The 18,816-nt window shown below is 41.4% G+C and overlaps 2 protein-coding genes across 3 annotated transcripts in view; one reads left to right on the top strand and one right to left on the bottom strand.

The window, feature by feature from the left end:
* Window positions 1-15,003, bottom strand: part of SUGCT (succinyl-CoA:glutarate-CoA transferase) — a 750,432-nt gene extending 735,429 nt beyond the window's left edge. Inside the window, exon 1 of one of the 2 annotated variants that reach the window (XM_053218654.1) lies at window positions 14,825-15,003. In XM_053218654.1, the coding sequence (XP_053074629.1) occupies window positions 14,825-14,924 (100 nt within the window). In that variant the 5' untranslated portion in view covers window positions 14,925-15,003. The remainder of the gene's footprint in view (window positions 1-14,824) is intronic. The other variant, XM_027071610.2, reaches the window with a different exon arrangement.
* A 115-nt stretch (window positions 15,004-15,118) lies between these two features.
* On the top strand, window positions 15,119-17,335 carry MPLKIP (M-phase specific PLK1 interacting protein). Its single transcript, XM_015071572.3, has 2 exons — window positions 15,119-15,754; window positions 16,812-17,335. The coding sequence occupies exons 1-2, from the start codon at window positions 15,290-15,292 to the stop codon at window positions 17,010-17,012; spliced, it is 666 nt and encodes a 221-aa protein (XP_014927058.2). The 5' UTR covers window positions 15,119-15,289; the 3' UTR covers window positions 17,013-17,335.
* Window positions 17,336-18,816: the final 1,481 nt, after the last annotated feature.

The following is an 18,816-nucleotide window of genomic DNA, read 5'->3' as shown; positions in this document are numbered from 1 at the left end:
TTTTATTTCAAATGATGCATAAGATACGTTTAGGAATCTCTTCATCCCATAAATCTCGTTTCGTTACAAACCTATTAAGAGAAGTCTATATTTCATTACAATGCCATCTCACAGCCATAAAAATTAGTAAATTTTGTTTAATGAAGCAAAAACTTTTATTTATTTTTAATTTTTATTTATTTGAGAGAGAGAGAGAGAGAGAGAGAGAGAGAGTGAGTGTGTGTGTGCGTGTGAGGGAAAGGCAGAGAGGGAGACAGAGAATCCCTCTGCAAAGCAAGGCTTTGCACTGTCAGCGCAGAGCCCAACATGGGGATCAAACCCCTGAAACGTGAGATCATGACCTGACCCAAAATCAAGAGTCAGACACTTAACCAACTGAGCCACCCAGGCACTTCAATGAAGCAAAAACTTTTTTTTTTAATATAATTTATTGTCAAGTTAGCTAACATACAGTATATCAATGGCTTCGGGGGTAGATTCCCGTGATTCATCGCTTACATACAACACCCTGTGCTCATCCCAACAAGTGTCCTCCTCAATGCCCATCATCCATTTCCCCTCTCCCCCACCCCACCCCCATCAACCCTCAGTTTGTCCTCTGTATTTAAGAGTCTCTTATGGTTTGCCTCCCTCTCTGTTTGAAACAATTTTTTCCCTTTCCCTTCCCCCATGGTCTTCTGTTAAGTTTCTCAAATTCCACATATGAGTGAAAACATATGATATCTGTCCTTCTCTGACCGACTTACTTCATTCAGCATAATACCTTCCAGTTCCATCCACATTGTTGCAAATGGCAAGATTTCATTCTTTCTCATTGCCAAGTAGTATTCCATTGTATATATAAACCACAAAAACTTTTAAACTGAATTCATTTCATATCAGGCAACAGAATTTTGTATTGTCTGAGAAGACACCCAGAAAGAACTTCTGGAACACACTGAAGTCAAAATTAATAAATGAGCTTTCAATAGTAAAGAGCATGAACTTTGGAGACTGACTGGATTCAATTCCCTGCTCCAGTACTTGCTACCTTATGACCTTCAAGGTAACTTCACATCTCTGAGCTTCAGTTTCCTCATGGGAAACACCTAAATCATAGAGTTTGCAATATTACATGAAATGTTGTGTGTAAAGTGCTCAGCAAACTTCTTGGCATATAGTAAAGGCTTACTAAAAGTTTACTTTTGTCATTATTATCACTATCATATATGTATTACACAGTCACACCACCTACTAAAGTAAATAACTTATTCTAGATTGGAAAATAAGAAAAGAAAAACACACAATTATTTTAAGGTACAGAAAAAAAATATGACTCTCAACACTCTATACTTAAGAAGGATATCTACATCCACATTTTGGCAGTTTGTGAAAGACAAGAATAAGTTGGATGGGAGTAAAGGGTGATTATAGGCGGAAAAACAGTTGGAAAGGGCAACAGTTGTTAATTTTCTGTGATATATCAAGCAGTTTGTATATCGCTCTATTTAGCCTCTAGGATGGAAAGCTATTATAAGAATACAGCCGAGCAATCATGCAAAGAAGTATAATTGTAATGAAGGAGCCATCAATTCCCTGCTTGCTAGAGCTGTTTCTAAGACTCCCCTGGTATGTGGCCCTAAGGTTTCCAGGACACAAATAAACTTGAGCAGCATGAGAGTAGACATAATTGACAGATACCCAGCTAAGTGGCTCATCTGTGTGACAGCAATCATGGCATCCCTCCCCACCGTACTAGCCAACATTAAAAAAAAAAAAAAAAAAAGGCCAAGTCATAAAACAAACTGATCAAATAGAGTATGTAATATACATTAAAAGGATTTTTTTAACTTGATATTTTACAGAGAACTTAACTACCAGAACTTAGGAGTGAGAAAGCAGAAGATGGACATTTTTTTCAAAGCATGTTCTCTTAATCTGCTGAAGCTTTATTTAAAATAGTTAGCATGATGTTTTCTTTCTGGCATGTGTTAGAAGTCTTGAAAAAAATCTCTGTTACTAATGATATAGTTTGACAGGTAATTTTAGGAGTTTAGAGTACTTCAAAAATTAGTATCCACTGGAAGACATTCCAGGGAAAGTAGAATTTCTGAGTTGTAAAAAGGTAGTGTGGGAGTGATACTCAAGTTATGAGCCAACCATACCACTTAGAGACAACCAGAAAATAGATGGGTAATAACTTAGAATAATTGGGGCGCCTGGGTGGGTCAGTCAGTTAAAGCATCTGACTTCGGCTCAGGTCATGATCTCACAGTTCATGAGTTTGGGCCCCGCATCGGGCTCTGTGCTGACAGCTCAGAGCCTGGAACCTGCTTTGGATTCTGTGTCTCCCTCTCTTTCCGCCCCTCCCTCCCTCTCTGTCTTTCAAAAAATAAATAAACCTTAAAAATTAAAAAAAAATAACTTAGAATAATTTATAATCTACCTCCTATTGATACCAGTTTCTTACCAACTGCCCTTCACCTATAAGAATGCAGCTATTATTACTGTGGGATTTGCAATCAAACAGGTTTTATAACTGTCGGATGCCACTATTTTAATGAAAACTTGAGAAGTTTATAGGAAGAACGATGGCCTCTGATCAGAAAGAGGGCTTCTGAATCATGAGTAAAGCGTGCCACAACCAAAATACACGTCACTGCTAATCCCAAATCCCTCTGCTCCTCCACACTTCCAGCTTTCTCTTGCAGTGAGATTGGGCTCAAATGCCTGGGGTCTGGCCAATGAAATGGATAGATGGAAGTAACTTAAGCCAATTCAGTACAGGCCCTTAAAAACATCCCATGAAGGAGCACCTGGGTGGCTTAGTCGGCTAAGCAACCAACTCTTGATTTCAGCTCAAGTCATGATCTCACGGTTTGTTAGATAGAGTCCAGCATCAGGCTCTGCGCTGACAGCATGGAACCTGCTTGGGATCTTTGGTCTCCCTCTCTCTCTGCCCTTCCCCGGTTCATGCATGTGCACACACACACACTCGCTCTCTCTCAAAATAAATAAATAATTTTTTTTAATCCCATGAAATCCTCCAGGTTTCTCTTCTACTGCAGCAACCCTGGAGGCTGCAAGTTTCACATGGTGAAGACAGACGTGCAAGAAAGATGTTTTTATTGTATTAAAGCCAATGAGATGGTGGGCTAATTTGTACTGCAGCACAACCAAGCCTATCCTGACCACTTGAGATGCCAAGCATTGAAGGAAGAAAAATGGTAGCCTCTAAGCAATTTCACGGCAAGAAAGCTAACAAGTGATAAGTCCATTTCAGGGGTAGATTGTTTTACTGTCCCTTTAGCAGCAGTCTTCAAACTGAGATGTGTGAAAACTTTCCTAAGAGATACATGAATCATTTTTAAAAAATCAATTTCCAGGTTTTCAACTTCCATACATACATTTTTTAATTTTTTAAATGTTTATTCATTTTTGAGAGACAGAGACAGAGAGAAAGAGACACAGAGAGAGATAGAGAGGAGCAAAGAGGACAGGGAGACACAGAATCCAAAGCAGTCTCCAGGATCCAAGAGCCAGACACGTGGCTCGAACCCAAGAACCGCAAGATCATGACCTGAGCTGAAGTCAGACACTTAACCAACTAAGCCACCCAGGCGCCCCTCAACTTCCATATGTATTCTTGCCTAAAGTTGATTAGCCAGTGAATAAGCCTTCTTTCATGATAACCGTTCTCCCCACTAGGCTAAAGAAAAGCATATTCCTCACACATCCCAGATCTTAACTCTCACTTTAGTTCATATTATAAAATGTATTTAAGTGATAAAAACTTTTGGTTATAAAGTCTTTAACTCTAGATTGATTTATAAAGTCTATAAATTGGTAGCTTTTCAGCCTTCCACATACAAATCTTTAGTAGTGGTCTAATTCCTAAATAACTTGTAAACAATATCTTCCATATAAGTTGATACTTAAAGGAAAACAAAGACCATGCTTCCAAATACAGAGGCAGGCCTTATGGTGGCCTAGCTGTGTTCATGATACAAACTTTTTAGTACTGTTAATACCAATTATCAAATTGTCCATGAGAAAGGTAGTACTAATATATGCTGGCACCAGCAATGTATGAAAATAGTGTTCTCCGCCATCTTCCATAACACTGAATATGATCTCTTGGCTTTGTAGGATTTTTATTTACTTGTTGCAAATTTTAAAATTAAAAATTTGCATGTCATTGTCATTTTAATTTGCATTTATTTAATGACTTCTGAAAGTGAAGAGTTTTTCGTAACTGCTCGTTTCACATCTTCCCTTATAAATTATTCTTATAAATTCTCTTATAAATTATTTTGTTTGCCCCATATTGCTTAGGCAGAATTTTCTTATTATTAATTTTTATGGACTCTTTATGCAGTAAGAATATTAACCTTTTATCATTAGTATTTAATAAAAGTAACTTTTCCCTATCTTCAGTTTGCTTTTTGAGTAATTTTGGAATTTTACTTTCAAAAAAATCATTTTACTTTCCACCTTTGGTATTTATTGTTTCAGAATTCCTCAAGACTACCCATACTTCCAATGATTTGCTAAAAGGATTCACAGGATTCAGCATATAGCTGTTTCTGTGACATTACAGCAAAATGATACATGACAAAATCAGCAAGGGAAAAAGACAGGCACAGTCTGGAAAAATCCATGTACAGGCCTCTTATGTTCTCTCCCTTCTGTGAGGGGCCACACAATGCATGCTTCTTTCTCCAGAAACAAAAAAATACAGTAACATGTCCAATGCTTCTGCTCAGGGAAGTGTATTACAAACTCAGAATCTAAGGTTTTCACTGAGCACTATCCACATAGACATGCTCTGTTTACCATGTACCAAAATTCCAGACTCAGAGGAAAAGCAGGTTCACCATAAATGACATGGATTGTACAAACCATCTAGGCACCTTTATTAATTAGGAAGCAGTTCAAGTGCCAAGTTCCCAGATGCCATCCAAGGGCTAATTGAAGACAGTTCTTCTAAAGGCCTTCTAAAGGCCTGAGGCCTGCTGTGTTAATGATTTTCTGCACAGGTACCATGTTATCCCAATCCCAGATTACATAAATGTTCGTGTACAGGTGGGTTTCCCATTTAAAAACTTTTATTTTCCTATTTAAAGGTTTAAGCTACCTAAGGCTTATTTTTTCTATTTAAATATTAATAGTTGCTTCTTAGATAAGAAATTAATCTTGCTTTCTATTTTTCTAAACACTTCAGGTTTTCTACAAATTTTATTGTTTTTATAACTGGAAAATATACAAGAATATGACTTCCAGTGAAATAAAAATTTTATTTTTTAATTTTAAAATAAAATTTTGTGGGGCACCTATGTGGTTCAGTTGGTAAAGCATCTAACTCTTGATTTCGACTTCAGGTCATGATTACAGTTAGTGAGATCAAGTACCGCATCGGGCTCTGTGCTGAGTGTGGAGCTCAGCTTAGGATTCTCTCTTTCCCTCTCTCCCTCTCAAAATAAATAAATAAACATTAAAAAAATTAATAATAAAATAAATATCTGTCTCAAAAACAATATTTATACTCTTACATATCCCTTCATATTGAAGTACTCTGTCAGCAACTTTATTCTCAAAGAAAATTTTTATATAAGTGTGAGTTAATGCTTTAACATCTGTGCTAACACCTGAGTAAAGAATATTAGTCTACAAAGAAGTAAATGTGTGGGGCACCTGTGTGGCTCAGTCAGTTAGGCGTCCGACTTCGGCTCAGGTCATGACCTCACCGTTTGCAAGTTCAAGCCCCTCATCAGGCTCTGTACTGACAGCTCAGAGCCTACAGCTCAGAGCCTGGAGCCTGCTTCAGAGTCTGTGCCTCACTCTCTCTCGGCCCCTCCCCTGCTCGCACTCTGTCTCTGTCTCTCTCAAAAATAAATAAACATAAAAAAAAATTTTTTTTAAAGAAGTAAATATGTATAAAACAATTCACCTGTGCTTGACTACCACAGACAATGCATACATGCTTAGAGTTAAAAAGAAGATGATTAACAGTAACCTTTGGCTCTCAGATGTGGAGGCCCTTTTTACACAAACAGGTTTGAGCAATGATGGAATGCAGAAAGGACCACAGTGACCACCTGGCTGAACACAGGCCCATCAGTGACCCACCCGGAAATACCTATAATTCCTAACTGACCAGTGGGCTACTTATAACCAGACAGTTACCAAAAAAGGTAAAATTTCATACCTCACCTCCACTCCTTACAAGCAGCCCCCTCCCACTGTCTCATCGCAGACAGCCTCTCCTCTGCTGTGCTGCCCTCAGCTCCCATTCCATGTGTTCAGTAAACTTCTATCTCCTTTGTTCTGCTTCAGGTGAATTCTTCCACCTCAGGGGCCACTGGCTTCCACCCAATCATCACCCCACATTTGGGGGCCCCCATCTGATCAAGAGACCCCCCCATTTAGGAGGCACCACATTTGGTGCCCCCTCCACCCACATTTGGGGGAACCCTGCACGAGGAGCCCTGCCGGTCTGGGACTCTCCTCAAATTCTCTTGGGAATCTCTCAGGACTTTCCCTGGGTGAACCAGCTCTACTTCTCTTTGGGGAACTGATGACCTCCATCAGGGGTTACTCCTCATACAGGATTCAAAGCCCCAGGGAGAACCAGCCTGAAGCCCTTGCCAGAAAGGGTGAGGGATTTCCCCTTTTGCCCTTCAGAGGGGAATCCCTCCCTCCCGCTCCTTTGTCTTTTCAACCCTTCAACAGTCTAACCCCTAGTACTCCTCAGATAACTGAAGGCCTCTGGCCAGGGTGGCTCTCCAGTGTGGTCTGAAAGTCTGAGGGGGAAAACTAGGATTGTCCAAGCCTGGGAGAGTGAAGGACCTCTTTTCTCTGCTCTCTCATTCTGTCTCCTGAGGTCTGTTCTCAAAGTCTGACACAACTGGCAGGTTGCCCAGTCTGAATCCCCACACACTATGGACTGCATTGGGACCCTTTCCTGACACTGGCTGACTGTGAGCCGCTTCTTTTGCAATCTTTTTTTTTTTTTTTTTTTTAACGTTTATTTATTTTTGAGACAGAGAGACACACAGCATGAACGGGGGAGGGGCAGAGAGAGAGGAAAACACAGAATCGGAAGCAGGCTCCAGTCTCTGAGCTGTCAGCCCACAGCCCGACGCAGGGCTCGAACTCACGGACTGCGAGATCGTGACCTGAGCTGAAGTCGGATGCTTAACCGACTGAGCCACCCAGGCACCCCAAGCCGCTGCTTCTTTTGGCCTCCACCCTTTTCCTCTGTACCTGCAGATCCAGCTGCCATCTTGATCTGTGGGCAAACATGTTCCCACACATCTGCATGAGTCTGACCCAGTCTGGTCAAACCGGTGTCTGGCTCTCCCTGTCGCCAGGGGACACCCCACCAGGAAGTGCCATGCCATTTGCTGCAACTTCTTGGTAATACACACCAACACGGTGGGATACCCCAAGAGGTGGTCACCCTATATTTGCCATGACTCCTCTCCATGGTGGGACACCACCTGAAGAGTCCATCCCCTCCTATTAGGTCTGGTCCTTTTTCAGGTCAGCCCCAAGCCCTGACTAAAATCCAGACCATGAGTCCGAACTCCATTCTCTTTGGCAGGACACCCCTTTGGGAATCAGTAGCTGGTCTTTCCGACGATGGGACCTCTTCTCTTCCTTCTGACTCACTCTTGGGCTGTGTTCTTAAAAGCAGGAACAAATTGGATCCACAAGGCCTGATGTTTCTGGGCCTTAGCACAAACCCCCTGATTAAGAGGTATGGCCCTTCCACAGAACGCTTTTGTATAATACTTTTTTCAGCTTGACCTCCTTTGCTAGAACTCTTCCAACTGGTTAGAAGTCCCATATCTTCCGACATCTTGGTCGGTTTCATGGCCCCAAATCAGCACCTTGACATTAGAGCCATTTGCAGAATGTGTTTGGCCAATAGCCAGTCGCTGCCTGACATATTGGATGCTGACTGCCTCACTGTGCTTCCTCCTAATAGATATGGGGGCTTCTCCCTCATTCATTTCCCAAGTTAATGGCTATGATAATTTGGAGCCAACTGTCTCTGGTTAATCTATCTTTGAAGGGGACTTTAAGAAATATTCCCAAGCAGCTGCAGAAACTCCCTTTGTTTTGGGAAAGTTTCCTGTCTTCTCCCACCCCATGCGAACTGCCTAAATTTTCACCTGATGACAGGAAAACATGGCATCTGCAATCTGTCCAAATTGAGAAGCCAAGCATTAGGACTGGGGAGTCCTTTTTCTCTGCCTTCTAGTGGCACCTCACCTCTTCTGCCTCCACCTCCTCCTGTTTCTGCACCACTTTGGGTTCAGCCTACCTAACTGGTTCCTATAGCATCCTCGGTGCCTCCAGCACCATTGGCTCCTCCTTCTATCCTTGCAGAGCCTGGATCCTGTTTCAGATTCTGTCGCCCTCTCTCTGCCCCTCCCCTGTTCATGCTCTGTCTCTCTCATTCTCTTTAAAATAAATAAACATTGGGGCGCCTGGGTGGCGCAGTCGGTTAAGCGTCTGACTTCAGCCAGGTCACGATCTCGCACTCCGTGAGTTCGAGCCCCGTGTCAGGCTCTGGGCTGATGGCTCGGAGCCTGGAGCCTGTTTCCGATTCTGTGTCTCCGTCTCTCTCTGCCCCTCCCCCGTTCATGCTCTGTCTCTCTCTGTCCCAAAAATAAATAAAAAACGTTGAAAAAAAAATTTTTTTAATAAAAAAAATAAAATAAAATAAAAATTAAAAAAAATACTTTCTGGGGCGCCTGGGTGGCTTGGTCAATTAAGCATCTGACTTCGGCTCAGGTCATGATCTCACGGTCCGTGAGTTCAAGCCCCGCGTCGGGCTCTGTGCTGACAGCTCAGAGCCTGGAGCCTGTTTCAGATTCTGTGTCTCCCTCTCTCTCTGCCCCTCCCTTGTTCATGCTCTGTCTCTCTGTCTCAAAAATAAACGTTAAAAAAAAAAATACTTTCTAAGGTTTTAACAAACTTCTCCAGGTTTAAAACTATAAACTGAAATTTCTGACTAATTCGGCTTGTTTGCTTGGTATGTTATATTCTGGTAGAAAGTCATCACTCAAAATTCCTATTATTAAAGTATTTTGTGTCACAGAAAAAAACGAATTTTCTGTGTAGAAGCCAAGAGCACCCTTTTGGACTTAGACCACCCACTTCAGAGTTCCTCACCGGTGCCCCAGGTAAAAACTGACATGGGGACAAACTGATTGACTTTTAAGTGCACCCAGGTGAAACATAATTTAGTATTTAAACTAATTGAAACTTTTATTCTACTAAGATTTATTGAAGGCCAAATAAGCTCATGTTATTCCTGTTTCAATTTGTTAGCAAAAACATGACTTAAAATAATGGTAAATTTTGTTTGTCTCAAAATTTTCATAGGTTAAGATAGCTTTAAAAGACTTTGGTAACCTGAAATTGTAAAGTTCTGCTTAGATGATAAATGGGATTGAATTCATTGGACTTCTAGGTCTTTTCCAAGTAAGATAAAATACTAACACATTGATTACTAAACATGAGTTTTATCTGGTTTTGACTTCTTATTTCAGAAAAACTAAGAATATTTGGGTACGTTGGAAAAGATGCTTTGTGCTTAATTGATTCATAAATTTGCGATCCAAAGAATCTTGGTGCAACAGTTCACAGCTCACAATTGGTTACTACTTAGTTTTCACTGGAGACTAAGGTTGCTAAGAGTTTACAATTCTGCTTTTCTCTCTGTTAAAAACACAAAGTTTCCTTGGATTGTTCATCGGCTCTTGATAAGAAAATGTAAACATTTGTTTTTTTGCCCCGAAAAACCAGTTTCTATGTTTTGTCTTTATCAGGTCTTTAATGATCCATAATCCTATTTAGGCATGTGCTTTAAAACTTTCTAAGGTTTTAGAGGTGCCTGGGTGGTTCAGTCAGTTAAGCATCCAACTTAGGTCATGATCTCACAGGTTGTGAGTTCGAGCCCCGCATTGGGCTCTGTGCTGACAGCTCAGCTGGAGCCTACTTAGGATTCTGCGTCTCCCTCTCTCTTTCTGCCCCTCCCCTGCTCACGCTCTGTCTCTGTCTCTCTCAAAAATAAATAAACATTAAAAAAATAAATAAAAACTTTCTAAAGTTTTAACAAACTTCCTCAGGATTTAAAATTGTAAACTGAAGTCTGTGACTAATTCAGCTTGTTTACTTGATATGTTATATTCTGGGATAAGGACATCACTCAATATTCTGATTATTAAACTGTTTTGTGTCACAGACATAACCAAGTTTTCATGCCAAATGCATCATAATGAACTCTCACCAGATTGTTAACAATGTCTTTGTGATTTATAGTTATTGTTCTGATGCTCTTGCAAAATGAATTTTGTCTTCAAGGAGATTTATAAAAAGGGCTTTTGACAAATACAGGTATTTGACATCTTTAAGATCATAAAACTGAAATGGGTAAGAACCTCCAGAACTAACTAAAAAGCTGTATTCTAACTGAACAAGAATTAGTAACATGGAACTAAGTGAATTGGGGAAAATTATTACAGTTTTTGTAACTCTTGTTTGAAACATTGCTGGTTCTGTAACGTTTGCTCTTCCAGATTAAGGAAACTTTCTCTTAAGATATCTATGACTTACAGAAATGTGGTGTTTATTTGTAAACAAATTGAAGTATTTAATTTTTTTCTCTATCTGAACCCTCTGAAGTTCAAAAAGTCTCAGTGAGTATCCTTTCTTCCATAGTAATCATAGTCATTTGCATTAAGTTCAATAACAATCTGTTCTCCTTTTAACAGGAAACCATTGGAAACACTAGTTCTTTTACCAAGGTTTAGACTGGAATGCCATATCTGAGAAAGACATGGATAGACTCAGATGACCAGACAGCTTTAAGGAACTGAGGTTGACTTTATGAAACATGGAGTCATAAAGTCCCTTGGAAATGTTGGCCTGATACCCTGCTTACAGAGTTCCCAGCAGCCTTACCAGGTGAGTAAAGAATGCCACTTCCTGGCAGGTGCAGGAACCTCAGGATACTTTGGGGACCTCAAAGAGGAAATCACCCAAATCTATACGTATTGGAGGTATGTCTGATGACAAGTATTTGGCTTGGCTTCTGGCCTAGAGAGGCTACTAACAGTTCAATTGAGATTCCTCATGAAAAGTTCCAGAGAAGCAGATTTTAAAAGATCTATAAAGCCAACTGCTATTCTTCCTGGGCTTGCATAAATAATTAGGCCAAGGGGCACCTGGGTGGTTCAGTCAGTTAAGCATCTGACTCTTGGTTTCAGCTCAGGTCATGATATTAGGTACGTATATCTAATATGTCAAGGCATTGTAAGACAGCCAGTTGGTTAGGCCTGTACATACAGGGGTTGAACCACAGGAAAGATCCCCAAAAGTATAAATCTGGGAGTATATATATTATAGCTGCCCAATTGCCACCTTTCCCTGAGAAAGGCAGAAAAAAAGTTAATCTTCCTAATGTAAGCAAATTTTCCTTAGGAAGAAAAGGGAAGGTCTCTGAGTTCTTACCCTTTGGAATGTAAATAAATGTCTCAGGGAGAGAAGATTAACTTTACAGAGGGAAAGATTAATTTTACAGCTTTATAATCTCAATCCTGAATGTCTCCAAGGCTCAGAGTTTTATACCTCTTTGAAATAGAAACATAAACTTCCTGGGAATTCTCTAACAATCTAATCTCTTAACAATCATTTAATTTCCAAACCTTGCCCTTTAATCCAGGTTCTGGTTTTCTTGACTTAGAAAGCCGTGATCACGCAGAAAAATGAATATATACACTTCTTGGTAATACACAGTAAAACAAGCCAAAATATTCAATATTTTCAGCCCTTGTTAATATCTGACACCTCCTAAAATACTGGCTTTCGCACTCTTTCTAGAGAGCCCTGGGAATTCCTCAGAGGTGCCTCAGATGCCTCTTTTCAGGGGAGCATTTAGAGGTGCATAGTGAGCAGGGCTCTGGAACCCCAATTCCTGCTTCAAGCACAGCCCATATGCTCTCATATTTGGGGTCTCCAATTATGTTTTTTAAAGATAAGACTCTACAAAAAACAAAACAAAAACTTGAAATCCACTGGAAGAAAAAAAAAAAAACACTGAAAAATCTTAAGCAACCTAAATAAAAATCCTGTCTTACAGAAACAGACATGGTTCCATTGACATTTTCGCTTAAATTTCCTTGGCTTGGTACTCTTACTTGCATTAATGTGAAACTTATAAAGTACACAACACCACAAAATTAACCAATTATTTCTGGGGCTCCTCATATTGTTCACAGGTACTCAGAAAGTTCTTGATGTTCTGTCTGTTGATGTCCTATGTATACAATGCCACTTGAAAAAAGACACTAAGTGTCTTCCATGAAAGCACCAACCTATCCAGTACCCAATTTTCTAATGCTGATACTCCATAAACAGGGCTGCAATTCTTTTTTTTTTGGCGGCGGGGGGAGGGAGGGAACCAAACCTCTGTTGCTCACAAAATAAGAAGTGCCCTTTTCTCTCCACAGGACTCAGACTTCAGGGGGGCAACTACCATACTCTCATATCTATCATCCCAGTTCTTCACTTTTCTACTTCTTCCCCTCATCTCTCTCCCCCTGAACTCACCACCATACATTCGATACAAACAGATGCCTCAGACGGACCAGTTCAGGCACCCACATTGCAATTCCCATGCTAACACCTGAGAAGATTGTAGCTACACTTATAAAAAATCAGTATTAAGGTTATACCTACTAATCTCTAAATCCAAAACAATATGCTACACAGCATTTTCAAAATTTTACATGTTTATTTATCTATTGCAGTTTCCAAAGCACAGACTAATAGTCAATTCATATATCTTTACGTAGGAAAAAAAATCTCCTGGGATTCAAGAAGCCTGAGTTCTAGTCGCACCTCTGTTTGTTATGTGAACTTAAGCAAGTCAACTTGACTTCTCTTGGGCTATTTCTCATCTCTAAAAAGGCAAATGGCCTATGCTCAGAAGTGATCCAAATGGAATATGGAGTTTTCATATAATTAAGAACTCTCCCACAATCCTCATATGTATCTGCAAACCTGGAGAAGGGTACATTGTCATGTATAACCTACCTGTCAAACATTCTGCACTGTATTTCTTTCCTTTACCCATTTATTTTTTTTTTTAATATTTATTTATTTATTTATTTTGAGAGAAAAAAGAGAGAGCGGACTTGCATGTATGCATGAGGAAGATGGGCAGAAAGGAGAGAGAATCCCACGCAGGCTCAGTGCTATTAGCACAGAGCCTGACACAGGGCAGGGTCCCACGAACTGTGAGATCATGACCTGAGCCAAAACCAAGGGTCAGATGCTTAACTGAATGAGCCACCCAGGCACTCCTCCCACCCCATTTCTAATGCAAATGCATACGTGTAGAAGATAGCAAGACACCGCTACAGGGAAGATCGTTCTAAAAGTGTAAGCCAAGTAAAAAGACAACATACGGTATTTTAATCAATTCTGCAAATCATTTGCCAGTAATAAAAAAAATTAATAAAGGTAATTTTGGCCTCCAACACCCTCATTTTTCTGCTCCCTCTCCCCAGAAAAGTAGATTGGTTAATTACATGACAGGTATCACTGATGATGTCGTGACCGACCCAATCGTTTATTCAATAAATACCTGACTGCTCAATTACCAGGCATTAAGCTAAGCACCACAGACAAGGCACAAAAGCTAAATTTTTGGCCAAGATAGAAATACACAATAAAGTAGATAATCTGGGTCCTCACGCCTTCATTGCGTCACAAGGCCTTGATGGCATTATCCTGCCCTGATCGATTCTACAACTTGGGTCTAAAGGACAAATTTGGTGAACAGAACTTGCTCAGAATAAATAACAAAAACAAAAACAAAAACAACCATTTGTGTCTCCACTTCTCAAGAGGGATGGAAGCTGAGAAGACAGCACGCTCTTCAGCTGGCCATGTCACCGAGCAGTAACACCAAGCAGTGACAGAGAGGCAGTGAGGAGTGACAGCTGCAAGGTGTACAGCCTGGAAAGCAGAGGTCCCCGCTACCCGTTAGGCTGTGATTTAATGAGTCCTAAAGTTCCTTACGATTCTGTTTCCTGCAAGCTGATTTCAAGAGTCATGGTGGACTATCATTCCCAAATTCTGAGGGAGTAAAGACAGTTCTTTAAAACGGTAGTCAATTTAAACTACATTTTCTAAATAAAATTCTGGGACAGGTGTCTGGTACAAAAGCGTATTTTATTATGCAGTAGGTGTCGTTCCTGAATTAGCACATTCGTCTTTATAACCAACAGTTCGTGAAACAGTCAAGATTTTAAAAGCTTCGGTCAAAGTTTGCTCTCTGAAAATCAGCATCTGCCTCGGAGCCGCCTCCCTAACCCGCTTCCATTTAACATGAACAAGGAAGGGGCTGAAGTCCGATATGAGTTACCACAGGCTCTCCCCCCAAGTTATGCAGAGATGTATTCTGAAATCCTTTCTGAAATGCGGCTGGGTGTACCTTTTTAAAGTTACTTAAACTCGGGGGACACAGGGAAGGGGTAAGGGGCAGAGGCGAGGCGTCCGCCCAGTACGATCGCGCAGGGGCGAACTCTCGGGCCCTCGACCGGGAAGCCGGGCAGGTGACCCCGGGGCGGCTGGGGGCGCGGGGCCAAGCCGGCCGCGGGGCCAACAAGCGAGGGCCCCGGGAGGCGGGAGAGGCCAAAGGGCGGGCTGCGGGGACAGGAGATACTTCAGGAAAGCGCGGGCGCTCTCTCCATGGCGCCGCCCGAAGGGGAGACAGGGGCTGGGTTCCCCTTCGCCGCCCGGACCGCGTCTCGGAGAGTACCTGACTGCGGGCGGCCGGTCCACAGCCCCCTCCCGCCGCCCGGGCCGAAGAGAAGGCGGGTTTTCCGCAGAGCCGCAACCCTCGCCAGCGTCGCCAGCATCGCGCGCCTCCCGGTTAGCCTAGGACCCTGCGTGAGGAAAGAGCACAGCGCGCGCGCCGTTCGCCGCCACTGGAGGCGCCCGCGAGCACACCAGGCCCCGCCCCCAACTGGGCAGCCCCCACTGGGCGGAGCTCCGTCGAAGTGCTCTGGATCCGTTGTCACTGCGTTCGGGAGTTGTCTAGTTAGTCGGTCCCGACCGCACACCGCAAAAGACGACAAAGCTCTTTGCTGGAGCTGAGGGTTCGGCCTTTCTTTTGTTTTTTTTATTTATCCTTCCTTTACTTCAGTCCGCTCAATCTCCACCCAATTCAGTAATCCACGTACTGGCCTGTGCCTAGCGGAACCCTTGTGACGCCGGAACCAATATGCTGTACTGCGCTGAAAGGCAGAGGACTGTTTTGCCGAAGGACCACCGAGTCTCTGAGAAGGGTTGGTCGGGACAGTTCCGGCGGGAGAACGCGGCAGTGAGGTCTTCGTCTTCATCTCCTGATATGCACCGACAGAATTTTCGACCCCCGACTCCTCCCTACCCCGGCGCGGGTGTAGGAGGTTGGGGTAGCGGGAGCAGCTTCCGGGGTACCCCGGGCGGAGGCGGACCGCGGCCGCCCTCCCCTCGGGACGGGTACGGGAGTCCGCACCACACGCCGCCGTACGGGCCCCGGTCTAGGCCCTACGGGAGCAACCACTCTCCGCGACACGGCGGCAGCTTCCCGGGGGGCCGATTCGGGTCTCCGTCCCCTGGCGGCTACCCTGGCTCCTACTCCAAGTCCCCCGCGGGGTCCCAGCAGCAATTCGGCTACTCCCCAGGGCAGCAGCAGACCCACCCCCAGGTAATAATAGCCAGCGTTTGCCGAGCTCTTACTGTATGGCAGGCATGGTGCTAATAATCCCTTTACATGGATTATTTTGTTTAATCCTCTATGAGGTGAGATACTATTGTTGGCCCTGTTTTGCAGATGAGTAAACTGAGGCTGAGAGAAGTTAAGTAACTTTCTTTAGATTATCTTAAGTAATAGAGCTGTACTTTGTGTTTCTAGAGCCCTCCTGCTTTGAACTAGTACACTGCCATTCATACACAGATTTCCCTAATTCCCTCCCCTTTGCCAGGGACCTTGCCAGTTCGTGTGTGTAAATTATTCTCCGAGGGGGGGGGGGGGGGGACGAATGACTCACCAGCATAGAGTTCCTCTGAGTTACTGGGTTTTAGCCTGGTGCCATTTTCTTACTACCGGTACCTTTTTTAGGCGAGGGCGGCGGGAGGGGGTTAGGAGCTTCAAACGACACTGTCTCCTGCTCCAAGCCTTCTTAAAGGAAAATCGGTGATATTGGAAGTTTCCCATTCTCAGTAAGTGAATTCACGAAGGCCCAGGGGGTATTTCTGATGTGTCTAGGGTTTCTGTCGTTTAAAACTTACATGGTTTTCTAATTTTCCTTATACTAAACCAACCTCACCCCCTTAGAGTCTGGTGCTTTATAAAGAGATAAAATTTCGTAGGATGTAAAGGTTCTAGAAATTTTGAAGGTGTAGGGTTAAAAAAAAAAGTTTTAATTTCAGAAAAAGATGAAAATTTTGAGGAAAAATTAAAATATAATTAATTTCTTATTTCATCACCAACTGATAGTTCTACAGAGTTACTACACTAGAAATCTAGAAGTATTTGAAGGTGACAGTTGGCATGGACTTATTAATACACAAGTATATCAAACTGGCTTAAATACTTTTAGGAACAAAAACACTAGATTAAAGGAAGAACCGACTTTGCAGTTGAACATGTTTGGGTTCAAAACACAATTTTTAACTAGCAATGTGATCCCCACTAGCTTTAAAAAAAAAGTGCCAATTATATCTACTAAACATTTTTTTAACTGATGATTTTTTTTCTAAAGGGTTCTCCAAGGACATCTACACCATTTGGATCAGGGCGTGGTAGAGAAAAAAGAATGTCTAATGAGTTGGAAAGTTATTTCAAGCCTTCAATGCTTGAAGACCCTTGGGCTGGCCTAGAACCAGTATCTGTAGTGGATATTAACCAACAGTACAGCAATACTCAAACATTCACAGGCAAAAAAGGAAGATACTTTTGTTAACATTTCTGAAATTCACCGGGAAGCTTCTTGTGACAGGAACATCTTGGACAAAACTTTTACTTGTGTAATTAAGTTGAACCCTAAGATGGTGACTTTGAATAATTAGTTGGGTCTTCTTGGTATTTTTCATCATATCAAGTATTGTTGATAATAGAGAAAACATCCAGTAGAATAATTTGCAATATTTAGCTCTTTGGAAGTGCCTACCACATTTTAGAAGATTTACAGTTTCCAGATATTTAACGTTCATGGTTATATAATGGACATTTGTCTTTTCAATGGTTTTTCCAATGTTTTAAAATAAAACATTTTGTCTTTCTAGATATATTGTGGTTTTGTCATATGCTAAAGAAGTGGAATTATCAAAATAATGCCTGTAATCACTTGCTTAGAATTCATAGATAAATATTTTGCATACTACTTTTGAAAATGAAATAAACCATCCTTTGAGCTGTAGATAGTTCTATATTTGTTCATAGGGAAAAAGGGTGAAGGAAGAGAACAGAAAAGAATTCTATTCATATTTATTACAACCATTGTTTGTGCATAGTTATGTAATGCTTTTGTAAAAATGCATTGAAACTATATTGAAAGTCACAGAAACCCACTTACACTTAAGTAAAAGAGGGTATTTATTCTTTTTATACTCATTTAACTAGAAAGGGCAATGATAGACCTATTTCTTGTGTAGCTAGATTAAAGTGTTCTGTATCTGAATTTCTGAACATCTCTCAATATTACGGGGTCATCTTCTCTTGAGCCAAGGAAGATGGATACCAGCAGTCTGAAATCACTTCCATTGTGAAGAGAACATTTCCTAATACCGTCCATCCCAAGAAAGACAAATTTGTCATGCCTGATTCATGATTCTATAGTCTTGAACCAATAATTATGCCCAAGGCAGTGAGGCCTTGAACTATTGACCTCCCCTATAACGAGACAGGGTCCCATAATCTTCAGCCCTGCTAGGCCTGCCTGGATTAGAATAGTGGTTTTCCAAAGGAAGGGATGCTACGTGTATGTATATACCTGTATTTCTCCCGCAAATATTTAAATAAAGCTAAGTTTTCTAACATTCAGGCTTTTTAAATGTTTTGAGATCACAACACGATGAAGGTAGAGCTAGTTAAAATTCTTTTTAAACATCCCCAAAAAAGAAACATCTAAAAATGAAAAGGTCACACACCTATTTGAGCCATACTCTGTTCTGTTAGGTCTTTTGCAGAGGCAAAGAAGAAAATGAGAAGGGAAGGAGTTTAGCTTCACAACAGCCAGGACTGTTTGTACCAACTACTAGCTGATTCAGTTATTTAACTTCTCTATGCCTCAATTTTTTCATATGTAAAATGAAAATAGTACCCATGTCATAGAGGTATTGTGTTTGAGGATTCAATGGGTTTATATGTGTGCAACTCTTAGGCCAGAGCCTGGCACATAGTAAGCACTCAATAAATGGTAGCTATTACTTTCTCATTCACCCCTATAGAGCCTCAGCTCCTAGAATGATGTCTGGGAAATAGTAGGTGCTTAATAAATATTTGGTGAATGAATGTAGACCTTCTGATTATAACTACTATATTGCTCTGCCTTGTCTCCTCTATACAAAAGGGATAGTAAATTAGTAATTTTCCCCAATATTTTAAAGGAAATGTCTTTATTATTTAACACATTGTCTTTCCAGATTATTTGAGGTCATTATGTGTGATGGAAATTAGAGCAAGTAGAATACTTACAAATCTTTTAATGAACTTTATAGGTAAGATATACTATCTTCAGGAAGTGACATTTGGAAATAATTATTAAA

The sequence above is a fragment of the Acinonyx jubatus genome, chromosome A2 (assembly GCF_027475565.1).
Source record: "Acinonyx jubatus isolate Ajub_Pintada_27869175 chromosome A2, VMU_Ajub_asm_v1.0, whole genome shotgun sequence".
NCBI classification, from domain to species: domain Eukaryota; kingdom Metazoa; phylum Chordata; class Mammalia; order Carnivora; family Felidae; genus Acinonyx; species Acinonyx jubatus.
Note: the sequence above shows the minus strand (reverse complement) of the source record. Positions and strands in the feature narration are given on the sequence as shown.